The 17,473-nt window shown below is 34.8% G+C and overlaps 13 protein-coding genes and 1 non-coding gene across 14 annotated transcripts; 5 read left to right on the forward strand and 9 right to left on the reverse strand.

Annotated features, from left to right (window-relative positions):
* Positions 1-81: 81 nt before the first annotated feature.
* On the forward strand, positions 82-868 carry GUK1 (guanylate kinase). The gene has a single exon (XM_020220831.1). It carries the CDS (start codon positions 135-137, stop codon positions 696-698), a length of 564 nt encoding a protein of 187 aa, XP_020077819.1. The 5' UTR covers positions 82-134; the 3' UTR covers positions 699-868.
* Positions 869-1,059: 191 nt separating this feature from the next.
* On the forward strand, positions 1,060-1,716 carry HYPBUDRAFT_165467 (uncharacterized protein). The gene is made up of 2 exons (XM_020222706.1): positions 1,060-1,103; positions 1,156-1,716. The coding sequence occupies exon 2, from the start codon at positions 1,160-1,162 to the stop codon at positions 1,664-1,666; it is 507 nt and encodes a 168-aa protein (XP_020077820.1). The 5' UTR covers positions 1,060-1,103; positions 1,156-1,159; the 3' UTR covers positions 1,667-1,716.
* A 20-nt stretch (positions 1,717-1,736) lies between these two features.
* On the reverse strand, positions 1,737-2,951 carry HYPBUDRAFT_147292 (uncharacterized protein; the record flags this gene model as incomplete). Its single annotated transcript, XM_020220038.1, has 1 exon — positions 1,737-2,951. One exon carries the CDS (start codon positions 2,949-2,951, stop codon positions 1,737-1,739), a length of 1,215 nt encoding a protein of 404 aa, XP_020077821.1.
* Positions 2,952-3,299: 348 nt separating this feature from the next.
* BUD7 (exomer complex subunit) lies at positions 3,300-5,771 on the reverse strand. Its single transcript, XM_020219240.1, has 2 exons — positions 5,673-5,771; positions 3,300-5,609 (listed from the first exon to the last, which is right to left on the reverse strand). Exons 1-2 carry the CDS (start codon positions 5,702-5,704, stop codon positions 3,431-3,433), a joined length of 2,211 nt encoding a protein of 736 aa, XP_020077822.1. The 5' UTR covers positions 5,705-5,771; the 3' UTR covers positions 3,300-3,430.
* A 140-nt stretch (positions 5,772-5,911) lies between these two features.
* Positions 5,912-6,681, reverse strand: HYPBUDRAFT_152086 (chromatin modification protein). The gene has a single exon (XM_020220832.1). It carries the CDS (start codon positions 6,616-6,618, stop codon positions 6,079-6,081), a length of 540 nt encoding a protein of 179 aa, XP_020077823.1. The 5' UTR covers positions 6,619-6,681; the 3' UTR covers positions 5,912-6,078.
* A 119-nt stretch (positions 6,682-6,800) lies between these two features.
* Positions 6,801-7,823, forward strand: HYPBUDRAFT_152087 (thiamine diphosphokinase). The gene has a single exon (XM_020220833.1). The coding sequence runs from the start codon at positions 6,846-6,848 to the stop codon at positions 7,773-7,775; it is 930 nt and encodes a 309-aa protein (XP_020077824.1). The 5' UTR covers positions 6,801-6,845; the 3' UTR covers positions 7,776-7,823.
* Positions 7,824-7,931: 108 nt separating this feature from the next.
* Positions 7,932-8,491, forward strand: HYPBUDRAFT_152088 (mitochondrial 37S ribosomal protein mS38). Its single transcript, XM_020220834.1, has one exon. It carries the CDS (start codon positions 7,976-7,978, stop codon positions 8,318-8,320), a length of 345 nt encoding a protein of 114 aa, XP_020077825.1. The 5' UTR covers positions 7,932-7,975; the 3' UTR covers positions 8,321-8,491.
* Positions 8,492-8,654: 163 nt separating this feature from the next.
* HAM1 (nucleoside triphosphate pyrophosphohydrolase) lies at positions 8,655-9,245 on the forward strand (the record flags this gene model as incomplete). The annotated part of the gene is made up of 1 exon (XM_020220039.1): positions 8,655-9,245. The coding sequence occupies one exon, from the start codon at positions 8,655-8,657 to the stop codon at positions 9,243-9,245; it is 591 nt and encodes a 196-aa protein (XP_020077826.1).
* An 83-nt stretch (positions 9,246-9,328) lies between these two features.
* Positions 9,329-10,086, reverse strand: HYPBUDRAFT_152089 (uncharacterized protein). Its single transcript, XM_020220835.1, has one exon. The coding sequence runs from the start codon at positions 9,958-9,960 to the stop codon at positions 9,373-9,375; it is 588 nt and encodes a 195-aa protein (XP_020077827.1). The 5' UTR covers positions 9,961-10,086; the 3' UTR covers positions 9,329-9,372.
* Positions 10,087-10,384: 298 nt separating this feature from the next.
* HYPBUDRAFT_4837 (uncharacterized protein) lies at positions 10,385-11,503 on the reverse strand (the record flags this gene model as incomplete). Its single annotated transcript, XM_020223462.1, has 1 exon — positions 10,385-11,503. The coding sequence occupies one exon, from the start codon at positions 11,501-11,503 to the stop codon at positions 10,385-10,387; it is 1,119 nt and encodes a 372-aa protein (XP_020077828.1).
* A 428-nt stretch (positions 11,504-11,931) lies between these two features.
* On the reverse strand, positions 11,932-12,004 carry HYPBUDRAFT_t62. Its single transcript has one exon. It is a non-coding gene; the product is annotated as a tRNA-Lys (tRNA).
* A 1,907-nt stretch (positions 12,005-13,911) lies between these two features.
* Positions 13,912-14,592, reverse strand: HYPBUDRAFT_147299 (uncharacterized protein; the record flags this gene model as incomplete). The annotated part of the gene is made up of 1 exon (XM_020220040.1): positions 13,912-14,592. One exon carries the CDS (start codon positions 14,590-14,592, stop codon positions 13,912-13,914), a length of 681 nt encoding a protein of 226 aa, XP_020077829.1.
* A 169-nt stretch (positions 14,593-14,761) lies between these two features.
* Positions 14,762-15,424, reverse strand: HYPBUDRAFT_152090 (rRNA-processing protein). Its single transcript, XM_020220836.1, has one exon. The coding sequence runs from the start codon at positions 15,405-15,407 to the stop codon at positions 14,829-14,831; it is 579 nt and encodes a 192-aa protein (XP_020077830.1). The 5' UTR covers positions 15,408-15,424; the 3' UTR covers positions 14,762-14,828.
* Positions 15,425-15,575: 151 nt separating this feature from the next.
* On the reverse strand, positions 15,576-17,453 carry HYPBUDRAFT_120432 (uncharacterized protein). The gene has a single exon (XM_020219241.1). The coding sequence runs from the start codon at positions 17,366-17,368 to the stop codon at positions 15,659-15,661; it is 1,710 nt and encodes a 569-aa protein (XP_020077831.1). The 5' UTR covers positions 17,369-17,453; the 3' UTR covers positions 15,576-15,658.
* Positions 17,454-17,473: the final 20 nt, after the last annotated feature.

The following is a 17,473-nucleotide window of genomic DNA, read 5'->3' on the forward strand; positions in this document are numbered from 1 at the left end:
CTTGTCTGAAATAGAAAAAAGAAAAAAAAAAAAAATATTAGCTGTTCTTCTCTTCTTGAACAGTGTTTAAAATTTCATTCATTCGTTCATTTGGAACTCGTTGGGCTTCCTTGAGATATTCACATCAATACAGTATGGTAAATAGACCTTTAGTTATTTCTGGACCAAGTGGTACTGGTAAATCTACCTTATTGAAAAGATTATTAGCTGAATATCCAGATAAATTTGGATTTTCAGTTTCCAATACTACCAGAAAACCAAGAGAAGGCGAAGTTGATGGAGTTGATTATCACTTTACTACCGTTGATGATTTCAAAAAATTAATTGAAGAAAAAAAATTCATTGAATGGGCTCAATTTTCAGGTAATTACTACGGTACTTCTATCAAATCAGTTAATGATGTTGCTGAAAAAAATAGAATTTGTATCTTAGATATTGATATGCAAGGGGTTAAGTCAGTTAAAGACTCTGATTTGAATGCTAGATACTTGTTCTTGAGTCCACCTTCTATTGAAACTTTAAGACAAAGATTAGAAGGTAGAGGTACTGAAACTCCAGAATCTCTTGAAAAAAGAATCGGTGCCGCTGCTGCTGAAATGGAATATGCTCAAACTGGTGCTCATGACAAAATTGTCGTTAATGACGATTTAGAAAAGGCTTATAAAGAATTTAAAGAATTCATTTTAGATGAAAACTAAGCATCTCTCAATTGACTTTAAATCTGGGTGGATCATGTTGGGTCCATAGTTTAGCTCATACGAATCACTTTTCTCTACGTTGTTTTAATCTTTCTCTAAAATTTTCTTGCATCCTTTTAGTGGCCCTTCACCCTCTTACAATAGCGTATGACTAACTACTTCTTTAGAATATACCAATAGAACTCTTCAATACTATTTTGTAGTTTCGCAACATCCGTACATTTTTTCATGATTTTTTTTTTTTTTTTCTCTTTTATGGGGAGATATCACCGGGCTTTGGTTTCTTACTTGAAAACTACATTATTCTTTGGGTAAATAACTTACTTCTAAAGCTTTACCCCTTGATATCTTTAAAATGATTAGCAAGTTGCCATCCTCCTTCGATGGAGCTGCCCAAGATGAAGAGTATGTACTGAGAGAAGTTTTAGCAATCATTCAGTACTAACAATTGATTTAGAGAAATGGATATAATGGAGAAAATGATCTTCAAATCCAAACAACAACCTTTGGTCCCATTGGGATGTCTTGCTACCACTGGTGCAATTATTTTAGCAACAAGATCAATTAGACGTGGTGAACGAGTTAATACACAGAAATATTTCCGTTATAGAGTTGGGTTTCAAGCTGTAACTTTGGTTGCCTTGGTCGTTGGTGGTTGGTACTACCAAAAGGAAACTAAAGAGCAAAAGAAGACTAAAGACGATAAGTTAAGGGAAAAGGCAAAATTAAGAGAATCCCTTTGGATTGAAGAATTAGAAAGAAGAGATGCAATTATCCAAGCTCGTAAAAAAAGATTAGAAGACTCTAAAAAAGAATTATTAGAAGTTGCCCAACAAGGTTTCAATCAAGAAAGAGTGATTGAAAAAACTGATGAGCTTCAAGAAAATCAAGCAGATTTGAAGAAACGTAATAAAGAACTTGAAGATCAAATTAAAAAGAGAGAACAAGAACTAGAAAATTCTAAATAATACGTTTATTGCCCGTAACGATCTTTTATCAGACCAAGTACATAAATCATCTATATATATATATATACGCTTATGACATTTCAAGATAGTTGTTCTCAAATGCTTCAAGTAATTCCTCTAATTCGACCCCATTTTCATCGTAGGTTAATTCAAAGTCCCTGAAATCAAAGGCCAAAAAATGGCTATCTATATCCTTCAAGAAACCTTTATTAACTGAGATGCCCAATTTTTCGATTGCTTCACTATTTCTTTCAAAATCTTTTTCCGCTATTTTAAATGAACATATGCAGTTGGTTCTATACCTTGAAAGTTCAGGCAAAATCTCAAAAAAATTTTGTAAATATTCATAAACAGTATTTGTGATTAACTTATACTGTTGTAATTTGATATCGAGCGTGCTAATAGATTCCTCGTCCCCAATAATCCTTTTTAGTTCGCCAAATAATTGGGAAAGTTTATCAGTATCCATTTTTTTGGATTCGATGTGCCCGAATCGCTCGATAAAAGTTCCTGATAAATATATAATAGATATCGTTTTCATTTCCCCAAAAACAACATCTGACTTCCATTGTTCTGGTTCTATGGCCTGTGCTCCTATCGATGATGAAACATCGACCCCCCGCAATGTTTTAGGGCTCACTTTACCGATGATTTCATTGATTCTTTTTATATCTAGCTGAATACCAATGTTCATATTAGTGTGGGTTATAATTGCTAAGGAAAACTTCTGGGATGTCAATATATCTTGAAGTAGATATCTGTCCAATTTATGGCCAGATTTTACCTTGAATACCATAAATTTTGAATGGAAGTTGTCAAATTCAGCTTTGCATTTATTAACAAAATCACTTACATCTCCACTAGTAATGAGCAAAACCTGTTCTGAAGGGTTCTCTAAAGCTTTTGATACTATTTTCGTCCAAGAATTTGTGTCTTCATCAACAATTAATTGACGATTATTTAAACCAGATATTTGGTAAAGTGACTCTATTTGTTTGGTGAGTCCCCTCGATATTGCTTCATTGTCGTCAAGTCTGATAAGATTTTTTGGTGAAATCAGTGACGTATTGTGAAAGGTTCTGGGTGCCTTTAATTCACTTTTCAAATTATTTGCACCAAATTGATGGGTAGATTTCATCCTTATATTAGGTGGAGAAACTCTTTGAGCGAAAAATTGATTCCTCTCATTTACTGATAGCATAGGAAACATTGGTTGTATCTCTGATTCATTTCTATGTAGTATGTGGCCATGGAGCATTGCTAGTCTTTCTCTGGGGTTTGTCATAGCTTAGTTGATTATGCTGCTAAAAAAAAAACGGTAGTCTTCTAAAAGGGTTAATAAAGGATAGGTGAAACTTGTAAGAAGTTGGATATGTGAATATCTTATTTCGAAGCTGTTGAATATATAAACTTTCTGACTCCTTCAACGAATCAACTGAAAATCAATTAGTCTTTCGTTTATCTGTCATAATCCATATCAGATCAAGGTCCGTAGGTCGCAAAAATAAGAGGCGATTACGAAAAATTTTCTATGTAACCTTTTGTGCGATGGCACGTGACGCAACTTTAAATACTGCAAAAAACCATAATAAGCACTTAACTACATTAGTTAATAAAAAAAAAAACTTATCATCAAGAAATTAAAAAAGCTATAAATTAAGCAAGAGTAGTGATCTAGAAAGGCGTAAGGCCAAAAATTTTTTGAGCGTAGCTCGTAGATTTTAAGTCGTAGCTATGCATCGAAAGGGGAGAACATTAGAGTCTCTAATTGTCAAAACCCAGGGATTCATATTCTTTGAAGAATGTATATAAGTCATCCATCATATCAGTAATTCCATGATTACCGGTGTTGTCAGATGGGTTTATATTGTTTGAGTAAACTGCTTGAACCAATGATTGAATTTTGATTAAACCTTCTTTTGAAACAAGATCAGCTAAAGTATTTATCAAGGTTGGAGAAAAGTCGACATACCATCTATGATTCCAAACCAACAATTTTATACAACTTTCCAAGATTCTTTCGTTTAATTGGTTAACGATTTTAGTATAATTATGAGTGTAAGTTGATGAGTTATCATTAGAGGATTGGGATGATGAATTATTTGAGTTTTTCGATAAGATCTTACTTCTTTCCATTATATAGTATTTCAAGATTTCTCTTTGTGATTTGGCAGAAAACCGACCACTTAAAGCGTTTGCGAAAGCGATAGATCCTTCTTTAAAATGTTTTAATCTGAAGGCTATTAAACCTAAAATTTCCCACTCTAATGTTGTTTTCTTGTACTCCATTTGTTGAGCTTGGAAATGAACATATTCGGCTTGCCAAATGGTATATGCTCTTAAGTCTTCGTATAATAACATAAATAAATTATCTAACCATCTTTCACACAATCTTTTCTTTTTAAACTCATTTTCATAAGACTCATCGAGTTTGGTTGAAGCATCACTCGGAGAAGTTTCACTGGTACCGTTGATTTCTTTCTTTGGAGATTTAATGGCCACGGTGGAAGATGCATCATTTTCTGAAGCATTACCATTCTCTGAAGCATTTTCTCCGCCATTGGCTACGGAATTTGTTGAATTTTTTCTAGTATGGCCATTTGCGTGTTTATCTTTACGATACTCTTCTTCCATAACGAAAACTTTGGCACGATATTTCAATAGAGATTCCCAACCTGTTTTCATTACGATTTCAGTCAATAAGTCATAAGCTTTCGCAAAAGTTGATTTTAAATTAGCAGCAGGTAAATTAACTAATTGAGGATCCAAGTTTCTTTGTTCATAACTGATTTCATTACTCTGTAAATTTGAAACTTCATCTAAAGTGACATCAACAGGTGAAGGTAAGTGTAAATCTTCGTTACCACCTCTAAGGGGAACAACTCTTTTCAAAGAATATTTTTCTTTATGAGAATTCATTGGACAGGAATTTAAGGTCAATAAAGCATTTTCAAAATCATTTAATTTTGTATAGGCTTTCACAAGAATAGCCCAAGTTTTAAAATCCGAAGGAGACGATTTAACCGCTTGTTTCGCTAAGTGTAAAGCTAAATCGTATCTTTTTTTATCCATACAAAATTGAGCTTGTAGTAATAATAAATCAGCATCACGTTTGTTTTTTTCAATACCTTCATTCATAAGTTGAACGGCTTTTATTTCTTCATCTTTTAATAACAAAACTTGAGCAATCAAAGTAATTACACTTGGTTCTCTTTCTTCTAATCTTTGTAAAGCTTCAAGAGCCAAATCATAAGATTGCGTTAATTGGATTACTTTCAAAAACCCATCAACAAGATAATTAGAAATCAAACTTGGTTGAGGAATTTCCACCCCACAACCTAATTTAGGACCATCCCAAAAAAACTTCTCAAATCCTTCGATAAAATATTTTAATAATTTATGAGAAGCTTTACCATTATTGAAAGGATTAATTTTACGAACTTCAACCAACCCACCAACTTTATTGGCATCGTCATCATCGGAATCAATCATACATCTGACTATTGAACTGACAAAAGTTTCCAACCATAAATTATCCAATTCTTCATCACTAATCTTATCATGAACAAATTTGCCATCATTATTCACAACATGACTTTCAAATTTCCCAGGAATATGAACAGTGACTCTCATATCAACTTTTGAGAAAGCATTATAAGTACAATAAGTTAATTCGGGGACTTTCCAATGTTTTTTCTCTCCAAACCAATATTGTGATTTAGAACCTATTAAAGTGGCCAAACTCTGTAAATGAGCTGCAATTGAAGCAGAATTCGAAGTATCAACCCCAGTAAAATATAAAAAAGTCCCAATCTCAGTATTTTTCTTTGAAGTCGTAGACTGCTTATGTATATTACATAAATCAGCAGGACCTAAATCTGCAAATGAGTGTAATCGACTAGTACGTTCAACAATAGATGATCCAAGGTATTCCTCTTTTGCTCTAAATTTCAAAAGGTTAGTATATCAAAAAGGAGAATAAAAGAATTGTTCTAAGGATACGTACTCAGGAATTGAAGCCACAGTAGCCTGAAGCATTCTCTCAATTGACTTTTCTAATGGGTTAAACAAATGCACTTGCCTCTGGAAGGGATTGGTTCTTGATCCAAGTCGATGTTGTGTTGTTTTTATTAAATCTTCAAAGATTTCGTACCAGTGCGTGGAAAGACAAGACTGAAGAAAAAACAGTAAAGTGGCTACGTAACACAAACCTAGTAACGATCTTATATTATGGATTATGTAATCAATATATATAGATATATATAGACATATATATACATGTATATGATGATACAGATTTAACGACGCAGATCACTAAGCACTATAGAGTGGTATATGATAGAACAGAGTAGTGTATATTGTGGATACACAAATAACTAATGTACAGGTGGAGAGAACAAGCAATTCAGTAACTACTTTGACTTTTGTTTCTTCTTTGAATTGGAAGAGTCGTTGGATTCGTCTGGTTCGTCGTCCAAGTTGTCCCAGTCTCTGGCAGTAAGACAGTATTTTTCAGGAGGCAAGTTCAACCCCCATTTTGGAATCACCGGTGGTAAACTTTTTTGGTTTCTTTCTTGAGCAAGCTCTAACATCAACTCTTTTGGAGGAGCTGGTTTGAATTGGTAGTTGGTTCTTGCTGCTATGGCAAGCCTTATGTCATCGGTGTTCACCGTAGCTGGAGCTGAGGAATTCAAATTAGCAGTGGCACTGGCAGCTTTGGAGTGATCATTATAAGTAACGGCATCTTTCAAGATAGACGTGGTGTATCTATGGGCAAAGTCCATGAGCTGTAAAGGTACGTGATCCTGGTAATTCTGAATCCCTTGGGTAGCAAAGATTAAATGTAGTAATCTGACATCTCTGGGAACTATAGTAGTAGATGCTTTATTGTTTGGGTTGGCGTCCGAGCTATTGGAAGCCGAGCCATTTTGTTGTTTCTCGAGTGAACTCATCTCTGATCGATGAACGATGGCGAATGAATGATGGATCAACCTTCAAGTATTGGATGTTGATGATGAATGAATGATAAGTCAAATTTTTGTTTATGAGTTTTTTAGTGTCAAAATTTCGCACTGGTTGAAAAATTATGGTACGCTTTCAGAAACACCCTCAAGCAATTAACATCAACCGATATATTTGATATTGCTTTTCCCCCAGCAATTCCAATTTCTTGATTATCATGCTGTATACGGATACCCAGAAGACCAATGTGGTCGAAAGACCCGACAATTATGACTTTGAAGTCGGGGGTGAGTCTCTGGATCACCAGCTACGTCCTTTCCAGATATTTACTGATTCCACCAGACAAGAAAGATCCTGTTTATTGTTTTTGAATACCCCGGTGCAATCAATGGACTTGAAGGTGTTCTGGTCCCGTACTCAATTACATATCTGTGCCGACGGCGCAGCCAATCATCTCTACGAGTATTTCAATTCCCACCCAGAAGATCGGTCTCGTTACGTCCCCGATTTGATCATAGGAGATTTTGATTCATTAAAGCCAGAAGTTGCAAAATACTATTCAGGTTTAGGTACGACTGTCATCAAGCAAGAAACCCAGTGGTCTACTGACTTCACCAAATCTGCGTACGCCACTATACTATACTTTGCTGGTCCCGAGCTTAGAGCCAAACTACTCAAAGGCGATGTAGATGGATATGACGGGTTGGGTGAGTTGGCACACCAGCTCCTTGAAACCCCGGGCTTGAGCGATATACGAATCTACGCATTGGGGGGAATCGGTGGCAGATTCGACCAGACAATCAGCTCAGTGGCTCAACTTTATAAATTGAAAAACACATTCAACCATTTACATACCTTCTTCATAAGTGACTCAGATATCATCTTCCTCCTTCGCAAGGGTAAGACCCTCATCCAATACGCCAACAAGCAAAGCTTCAACGTATCTGATACAGCACCTAAATGTGGACTATTACCATTTGGACGTGAAACCATATTGAGTTCCCAGGGATTGAAATACGACATGACAAATTGGAAATCCAGCATCCAAGGCAACATGAGTACAAGCAACGGTGTGGCCGGGACAAAAGGCTTCAGCGTGCAAACCAGTGATGACATTGTAATGACTATTGAAGTTAGCTTCAAATAGAATATCTTTTTAGCAGTTATAGATTATATGGATTATGTAACATTTGGAAATTATTATGTAAGCGCTTTTTTTTTTTTTTTTTTGTTTTTTCCTCAGGTTTTTTTTTAGTTTGTTCAATGGACAATAATAGGTGAAAAAATTGATTCGTTACAGTTTTTCATCTAAAGCACAAGCCTTACTATTTGAAAGAGACTCTTATCATGTTCAGAAGTGTCTTCTCCCGAGGGGCTGCTGCATTCGGTTCCCGAATGTACGCTAGTATAGCCAGACCGGTTTTAAGCAAGCCAACTTTTTTCAACTTGAACCAATCCCCAGTCTCAAAATCATTCATAAACCAAATTCAATTTCCACAATCATCTATAGCTTCTAATTTGAATGCCTGGGAAACCCCGGGTTTAGAAGACACCGATATGTCATTAGAAAACGATAATACCATGTACATGGACTCCGTGTTGAGAAAGAGAAGATTAAAGATGAAGAAGCATAAGTTAAGAAAAAGAAGAAGAGCTCAAAGATCGTTGAAGAAGAGATTAGGTAAAATTTAAGCATCCTTTTCAAAAAAGCACGGAACTTCTAATCCACCATATCGTATTCGTTCATGTCGTGTCACTTCCTATGAAACCCAGATATATCATTTTCTCACGTCCTCAGAGTAAGTTCTCTATAAAAAACAATTCTGTATATACTTTCTATTCATTTATCTAATACATCGAGTCATTTGTACCTTTGGAGCTGGACTATGATAGTCCTTGGAATCGTAGTTATTATGATGAAGTAGTTGTGTTATGACTACATTTAATTCGCAGACATCAAAAATTGAAAAAAAAAAAAAAAGGCTAATGAATCATATTTTTCACTTCATTAGTTTCTTCATCAGCAATGTCAAACACCATTACTTTTGTTACTGGTAATGCCAACAAATTGAAAGAAGTTGTCTCCATTTTGTCTTCTGGAACCCCTTCTGAAGACGGAACGTCAACTGTTGGGAAATTCTCAATCACTAATAAATCTTTAGATCTTGATGAAGTTCAAGGTACCATTGAAGAAGTTACAATTCATAAAGCAAAATCAGCAGCCACCATCCTTAATGGCCCGGTGTTGGTTGAAGATACCTGCCTTGGGTTCGAAGCATTCAATGACTTGCCAGGTCCTTATATCAAATGGTTTGTAAAATCAATTGGTTTACAAGGGTTAGTTGATATGTTATATAAATTTGACAATAAGGGAGCTCACGCAATTTGCACTTTTGGTTATTGTGAAGGTCCAAATAGCGAAGTTAAATTATTCCAGGGTAAAACTAAAGGTAATATTGTCGATAGTAGAGGGCCAACTAATTTTGGCTGGGATTCAATTTTTGAGCCAGAAGGATTTGATAAGACTTATGCTGAATTGGATAAATCAGTTAAAAATTCAATTTCTCATAGATTCAAGGCATTAGATAAATTAAGAGATTTCTTGACTAGTCAGTAAATATATAAATAGAAGAATATGTACTACTAGGAGTATTTGATCGTAACGAAATTAAATTATGATTAAGACAATAACTAAACAATACATGAACTATTTGAAACAAAATGCAATGCTGAACATTGATCTCTCAACTGAAATACTCTTTGATTTTCCCCAAGAACCCTTTCTTCTTGGATTTATCTTGATCCCCATGACTACTGATTGCCATTAAATTAACAGGCTGATCTTGAGATTTATTACTCTGTTTACTAGAATTGGATTTTGTTTGACTAATGACATTTCCAAATCCTCCTCTCCCAATAGAGAACGATTTATTGGATGCAACAGCATATAACTCATTTTCTTTAGCCACCGAAGGAGGACCATCAACATCTTGTAATTTACGGGTCAATTCCGGATTATCATTCTTCAACATATTACCGTATCCTCCTCTACCGGTCGATACATTCTTAGTATGTAACTGAGGAGTATTTGACCCTTGGGGTACGAGCTTAGGTGAAGGTATTGACGATGAGGAATGTATGTTGCCTGCCCCTCCTCTACCGGTGGAATAGTAGAATTTCTTATCATCTCCCTCTTTTTGCTGTTGATTCGATACTTGAGGTGCTATTGGATTACCTGGTGATTTGACTGGTGTTATGTGGTTTTCATGGGATGTAAGGCTTGGATCATTCTGTATGTTTCCTGCTCCTCCTCTGCCTGTTGAATATACCATCTTGTCTTATACCCAACTCGAATTTTGTTTAGAACTGATGAATAAACTAATTAGTTTAAAAACTTTACTTTTAGAAACGATAGAAATATTTGAATATTGGCAACTGTTTTATTTTTTTTTTCTTTACTATTTCTTTTTTCAATAGTGACCCACACTCTGCCGGGTTTTTTTTGTTCTTTTGGCTATCTTCCACCACTGTTCGGTGCGATTTTTATCTAAATCCTCAGCATAAGCTCCGTAGCTCCACAAGAAATGAATATGCCGTTCATTTCGCATCATAACCAAGTCGGCCCCTCTAGTCACCACAAACAAAATGAAAACTAAGAAAATTCCGCTCATTGGGTCACGTGCAATCAAACTATTACCATAACCGTCGGAGAAATATTACCGCCATGAGCATGGAAACGGTCCAGGATTCTTAACGTTAGTTGATATCCACCGTAGTAGCTTGTTGTGGCCTACTTTTCTGAGAGATCCCAAACATTTCAAGTCTCCTCAGTAAGTCGAATTGTTCAGGATCTTCAGTTGAAGATAACGAAGGAAAAGACCATTGTGATTTCAAATTTCTGAGGGAAGTTTGTTTTGTGATGCTGGAGATCGGACTTTGTTTCTCCAAGGGAGCAGCAGTGTGAGAGGAGGCAGGGGCACGAGTCCCATAGGGCCAATCGTCTTGTAAAGCTTTCAGAGAGTTTCTGGAAGTTTGGTGTACTAAGACATGCTGGGTGTGGATTTGGCTGTTCGCATCCAAATTCGAATTGCAACCAATTGATTCCTTCAGACTCGCACCATGTGAGACCCCAATGGCTCCGGAATCGTTATCATAGCTTGCCCTGGTTTTATCTGTCAACAACCTGCTGGTTTTCTTTATGAAGCTTTTCATTCTGCCTTTTGTCCTATCAACAACAGTGGACACCGTCAGGTATATACTGTCAACGGATATCATGGAGCTAACATCATCGATCGACTTGTGGGTGCTGAAACTTCCAATTCGTTGCTTAAGTTTAGCTGAACCACTTTCCGACGGAGGGAACGAATCCTGAAGAGGAGTGGCTGGAATAGAAGACGTTTTTCGTTTGGTTATCCTGAGAAACAATGGTCTTTTATCTGCAGCAGACATTGACACCACACTTGGTACTCTGGGGGGTTTGATTCTTGGACTAAATGAACCTTTGCTCTGAAGCGTGTTTTCCAAAGGCCCCGAAGTATCCCCTTTCCAGAATCCTAAACTAGTGGAAGTGCATACGGGTGAGGAGATTGGACTTGAGCTTGAGGTATCATTGAGTCTGTCAAAATCAATCATTGCGTTTCTAGCTGAGGTTTGCTCTCCATAGTCGGCGTACTTCACCTCAAGACTTGTTATGTCTTCTTGAAACATCATATTGCTCTTCATCTTGCCGCTCGTGGAATTTGTTGGGCTTGATAATAATGTCGAATTAAGTGAAGTTTTAGATATACTTCTTTTCACGCCTTTAGAAGATGCACAACCGTTCAAACTACTATGATTTGAGCGACTCTTTTGATAATTGACTGACTTTAAAGACATAATTAGTATCAACAAAGGAAGTAACAAGGAGTATAAGCATCCATGAAATAAATATGTTTCAAATGTGTAACCTCAAAAGAACAGGAAAAAATATGTAGCCTCCTTTCAAGGCTTGATACCCCTAATATGATGTATCACATTTCATTATTGTTTTCTTCATCCAGTCTGATACTAACTGGCTCATAGCTTATTAAACTTTTCGCTACAGCTAAGGCTCGGGGAGGCATTATGTGTTTTATCCTCATGTTCTTTAATTGATTTAGCAGCCAAATTCAACGCTTCTGTTCTAGCCTCAATTGCACCAAAAAAAATTAGGGACCCATAACATATTCTATCCTCATTCAATCTTCTCGTGATTAGACTACGGGCTATCCAAAGTAGTAGGTGTCTTAATTAGAGGGCATTTGGATGTAAAAATCAAAAAAGAAAGCCCGATGCGGGGGTCGAACCCGCAACCTTGTGATTAAAAGTCACACGCTCTAGCCATTGAGCTAACCAGGCTTCAATCACGTGTGAAATTGTTTATGGTTAGTCATACGAGTGAGCTCTTCATTGAGGAGGATTATTCGGGTTTCAAATTTTGTCTGGCTTTTTAGCCTTATTTCAGGTTCAGTGAGTTGTCTATTCTTTAATTAGTCTATTTGGAGAATTTTACTCCAATTCAAATGGATTTAAATAGAGTTTTTAATGTGAAAAATTATTAATATACTATCTCGGCTTCCCTCCATATATACTAAGAAAAAATAGGAAAATAAGTAGGCATGAATCTAGTGAGTCGCTTCAGCTACATAGATATTCCTTCTTGGTTTTAATTTAAGGCCCAGCTTAAAGGTTAGGAAGTCTGCAATCGATTTTGAATTGAATCTTGCTGCAAAATAGAAAAACGTGAACTGCTCGACGTAGCATCAACATTAATCAAAAAAAGAGAGTTGAAGGTTTGGCTACTTTGTCATGTTTGGTCCGGTATGATTTTGATTTACCTGATACCAAGCGTCCTATTCCTAATGCATTTCAAAGGTTAATCTAACTACTTTATTTACTTCAAAAATCGTTTAATAAAGTAACATGTACGGATCTCTTTCAAGAGGCCTTAGGCTTTGGTGGTGTTGTCCTCGGCTAATTGACGGTGTCTTCAGCTTGGATCAGAACAGTTTCGCTTTAGAGAGCTTGGATTGCTAGAAACTTCCAGCGTCATACAAGCATATTTCATTTAAATGGTCAACTGTAGTATTACTAAAATAAAATACTATAGTAATAGAGTTGCATTTTTTTTACGAATTTCTCAATTAAGCAAGAACGGTGTTCATATAAAGGATAAACCTTAATTAAACGATGTTGCAAGTGCTGTCTCTTTAATCTTTCGATAAAATTCAACAATACTTTCGAGTTTCAGGGTCTAAAACCCTTTACAATTATGTCACGATTTCAAACGAGGCAAGCAAATTGTTATTTGACAGTAGCTGTCAGCATAGAGACTGTATAATAATGTACAGGAACCGTACTAGATAAGGATTCGCAACAAAAGTCATATCAACCAAGCGGAACCAATGATAATCACAAGCCCTCAAGCTTGCTGCTTATAACAAATAAGCCTTGAAATTTTATATAGCCGACAGGTGTGAATGAAATGGGTAATTCATGTGTTTTCTACTAATGGTTAGTTTCGAAAATGAAGTCAAGGGCAGTTAAACCGTTGGAAATAGGGCTATAGGGTCAATATCAGATAATACTAAAAATAGGGCTGTAAATTTGGGTAAAAAAAAATATTATCCTGACGTGACGCTAGCTTCACTTCCCATATTATATATTTCTGAACTGTTTGGATGAAATATTGGTTCGCCTTATGAAAAAGATGTCAAGGCAAACCCAACCGCAGTAGAATGAAACGAAAAGAGATAAATCATTTTGGTGGTCTTATCAAAATGTTGCTCTATTGTGCATGATATACAATGTTTCACCAAAGGTTGTTGTACTCGAATAACTGGCTATTGCATATTTACAAATTGCTGTTGTCATTCGTTGACCATTTTCATAATTCTTTGGAAAATATATAAATACAGTGAAAAGTTCCAGGTTTATGAATTGTTTTCTCCATATAACAAATTAAAATACAATGCAAGTATCTAAAATTTTCATTGCTGCTCTTGCTACTTTGACCTCAATTGAGGCTTCAAACTCTTCCTCATCAAGTTCCTCCTCCAGTAATGGTGTGATGGGTGTTGATGCTAGTACCGGTATTGTTGGGGCTGGTCTTGCTGCCGCTGGTATTGCTGCTTTAATTTTTTAATTAATTTGTTTGAATTAGAGATGACTACAAATTCTAATAATAATTCTAATAACTTTTCTAATAATATTTATAATAATGCTCTAATTAATATATGTTAATCTCAGTCCAAAAAGTAGAACACTCAACGGAAGTCATAATCTGTAGCCGAAAAATCCTCATCGGTATCACTTGTATTTGAGAGTTTATCCAACTTCTCTTTCACTGTTAAATAATCAAAAAGATTTTCTAACTGGTCTCCAGAAGGTTGGTGAATTTTAGAGTTAGATTCAGAATTTACTTTCGAATTTTGTAGGTACTCATCTTCATTTATCAACAGGGTGATATCTTTCAATAGGATTTTTTTCTTAACCTCATAAAGATCTAAATTTCGTTCCATTCGATTAATTTGGTCGATTAAGTCACTTATTAATTCAAGTAGTGAAAAATAATTTGCAATTTTATTCCCATCAACCCTTAATGATTGTCTAAACTGCAGTTGATAGTTCAATGACGAGTCGAATTTCGGTAACGATAATGCTTGTAATTGGCACAAAACTTCATTTATTCTATCCATTTGTTGTTTGTTTCTTACTTTGACAGCTTTATTTTTCAAATTTGCTTGATATTCCAAAGTATTTGAAGATTGTTTACCATACTCTTCATCAGGGACAATGATTGAACCTGTTGAAGAGGAAGTTTTATCAAAATGAGTAAACTTATTCTTATTGAGTTGAATACGTTTAACTGGAGAATTGTTACAGGAAGATAGGTTCAAACAGTCTGCGAGAAGGAACCCGTTTTCCTTTTCTCTGGTTGTATCCATGTCTATATAAAAAGGTCTGGAGTAGAGTTTGTGAAAAAGAATCAAATAATTTTGCAACAATTTGCAAGAAATGAGGGAAAAAATTTGACTGGTTGAGTTGCGATTTTCTAAAACAGCTTATAATTAGCTTATAATTAGATTACATTAAGACTACAATAATCAGTACTTATGCAATTTTCATTAATTGAATACTCATCAAGAGAATATAATATACACTGGCACACAAACCATTAAAATCAAAAGACATCAGGTAACCTTTCAATAACATAACCATGACCCCCAACACTCATGATGGGAATACCGGGGACTTTTCTTATTCTTCTTTTTAAATCAGCATCATTAGAAGCTACAATATAACATTTATGTTGGATGACTCTATTAACAAGACAATCATCAGCATAAGTTCCCAGATGAGAACAACTGATTCTTTTAATTCTTGGATCCTTGGCTAATCGAAGAGCAATTCTAAACTTGGGGCCTAATTTTTCTAATTCTGCCATTACACAGTCAGTGACTATTGGTACACATTTTGCATAAAGACAATCCATTAATCCACGGTAAATATCAATTTTTTTTTGAATTGAAAAGTTGAAAAAATTAGTATCTAATAAAACTTGATAAGGTGGCTTGATGGCTGAGTTATATTGAAAGAAAAGTGCTGAAGATACTTGTGGAACTGATTTAGTTAATTCTGGATCTTTAGGTTTATTATTGGTTTGGTTATTAGCTGGTTTATTTTGTCCTATACGGGGATCCTTGGTATTGAGGGTTCTTTTCTTCAAAGCGAACTTCTTGGTCTTTTTAGCTTTACCCATTTTAAAGTTAACAAAAGAGTAAATAAATCAAGTTAATAAGATGAATAAGATGATAAGTAGTAATTATTTGAGATGCGATGCTTTTTTTCTATGGCAATTTTTTTTTTTCTTTATTTTTGTGCAAAATTGACCCGTTCATCTCGTTTTTTTTTTCTACAAGCAATGGCTGCAACATAATAAATAGAATTAATACATAAAGAAGTAAAGACATAACAAATAACAGATAGTACAACGAGTAGATAATACAAGGTTTAGAAGGAAAAAATTTTTTGATAATCGATGGCCCCTGCGTCAGATTCGCCAACTTTCCAACTTAATAATCTTTTATTTTCGGAATTATCAGCAAGATCCATACTAAACATTCTAAGTTTTCTTTGGTAATCATTATTTAAATCAGTTTGGCCGGAATCACCAGTGATACTATTGTAGCAAAGCCAAATCAGTTTAGAATCATCATTATCCAAGTAACTTAATAGACAAGCATCATTTTCATGTTCATGACCAACGGAAACGACATGATAACCCATATTTATAATATCATTTTTAAATTTTGGATTTGAAGCCGAATTCAAATTACTTTTCATATTATAACCACCAATTAGTTTAAATTTACCTTGAGGACGGAAATTGGGTAAAGGATAATGGAAAAAAAGTAATTTAAAAATCTTAGAAGTAGCATCAAAATCACCATTAAGACGGTATAAATAATTAATTTGAGAAGAATCAATTTTTTTATTTTCCGAATCTAAAATTGCAATATGAGCATTTGGTTTATTTAAAGCAAGATTGTTTATATCAATATCATTATTTTCAACATAATAAACGTTTAAATTATAATTTGATAATCCGTGTAAAGAATTATCTTCAGGTTCAGGTTTATTATAACAAAGAGGTAAAGAACTGATGAACTTTAAAAATCTTTTTTTAGTAATATCATTATCGATATTATAATCCGATTCACCAAAAGTGAAAACAAAGGGAATACGATTTTTCAATATTGGAGAAAGTGCCTTCAAAATAACTGATTTAAAATTTTTCAATCTTCTGAAATCAATTAAATCTCCAGTGATAACCACCAAATCTGGTTTATCGGCTTTTATAGCCAGTTCCATGAATTTAACTGTTTTATAATCAGATTTACAATTAGAATTATCACCATCAAGACACAATCCTAAATTCTGGCCAAAATGTAAATCACTAATTTGCATAATTTTATAATTTTCATGATTGCTCAAAATGATATTTTTCGCTTTCAAATCATTAAATTTACTATCGACCTCCTTCAAATCATCTTGACTAAATTTCAATAAAGATAAATGAGGAGGTATTGACAGAGTAAAGGGGAGCAGAATTGGATTTGGCTGGTATTTCCAATATGGACGATCATCCGAAAGATCATTATGACCGAAAAGAACATCAATATCCCTAATCATTCTTGTTTGATGGGTATTTGGAGAGTAATATAACCAAATATTAATGTTAGAATTGAACTTATTAGAAATCCATTTGCCCGGTTGATTGGCTGGGGTTATTGGATCTTTACCATTTGGTAATATTTGGATATCAGTTAATACATTTTCAAGATCATCAGTTCTTTCATAAACCATATAAATATGATAATCAAACCAAGAACTCGAATAAAGATTCAACGGAGTCTTATATTCAAGAATTGATTTCTTAGCAGTTGGTTCCGGAATGGAATTACAAGTGAAATATTTCAAACATCTTCTTATCTCAATGGAGGTGATGGTTGCATTAACCGCAAGAATCTCTTCTACCGAAGGATTTTCCAAATGGTCGGGGAATAACCTGGTTAAGTCTTTAGAACTTGACGTTAGTAATGACTTATCTATCGATACTTGGAAATGGTAGTTCAATGAATATATTATTAGTCCTAGTAACGTTAGGATGATTACTAAAAGGTTCACTTTGCGAATCCTAAAGCACCGTAGCGGTTTCATTATTGGTTGATAAGTAGCTCCCAAGGATGGATAGGTTGATGATTTGGTTTGGTATTTATAAAACAAACCTCCAAAAAGAAAAGCGAAAGAAGACTTTTCTATTTA

The sequence above is a fragment of the Hyphopichia burtonii genome, assembly GCF_001661395.1.
Source record: "Hyphopichia burtonii NRRL Y-1933 unplaced genomic scaffold HYPBUscaffold_2, whole genome shotgun sequence".
NCBI lineage: Eukaryota > Fungi > Ascomycota > Pichiomycetes > Serinales > Debaryomycetaceae > Hyphopichia > Hyphopichia burtonii.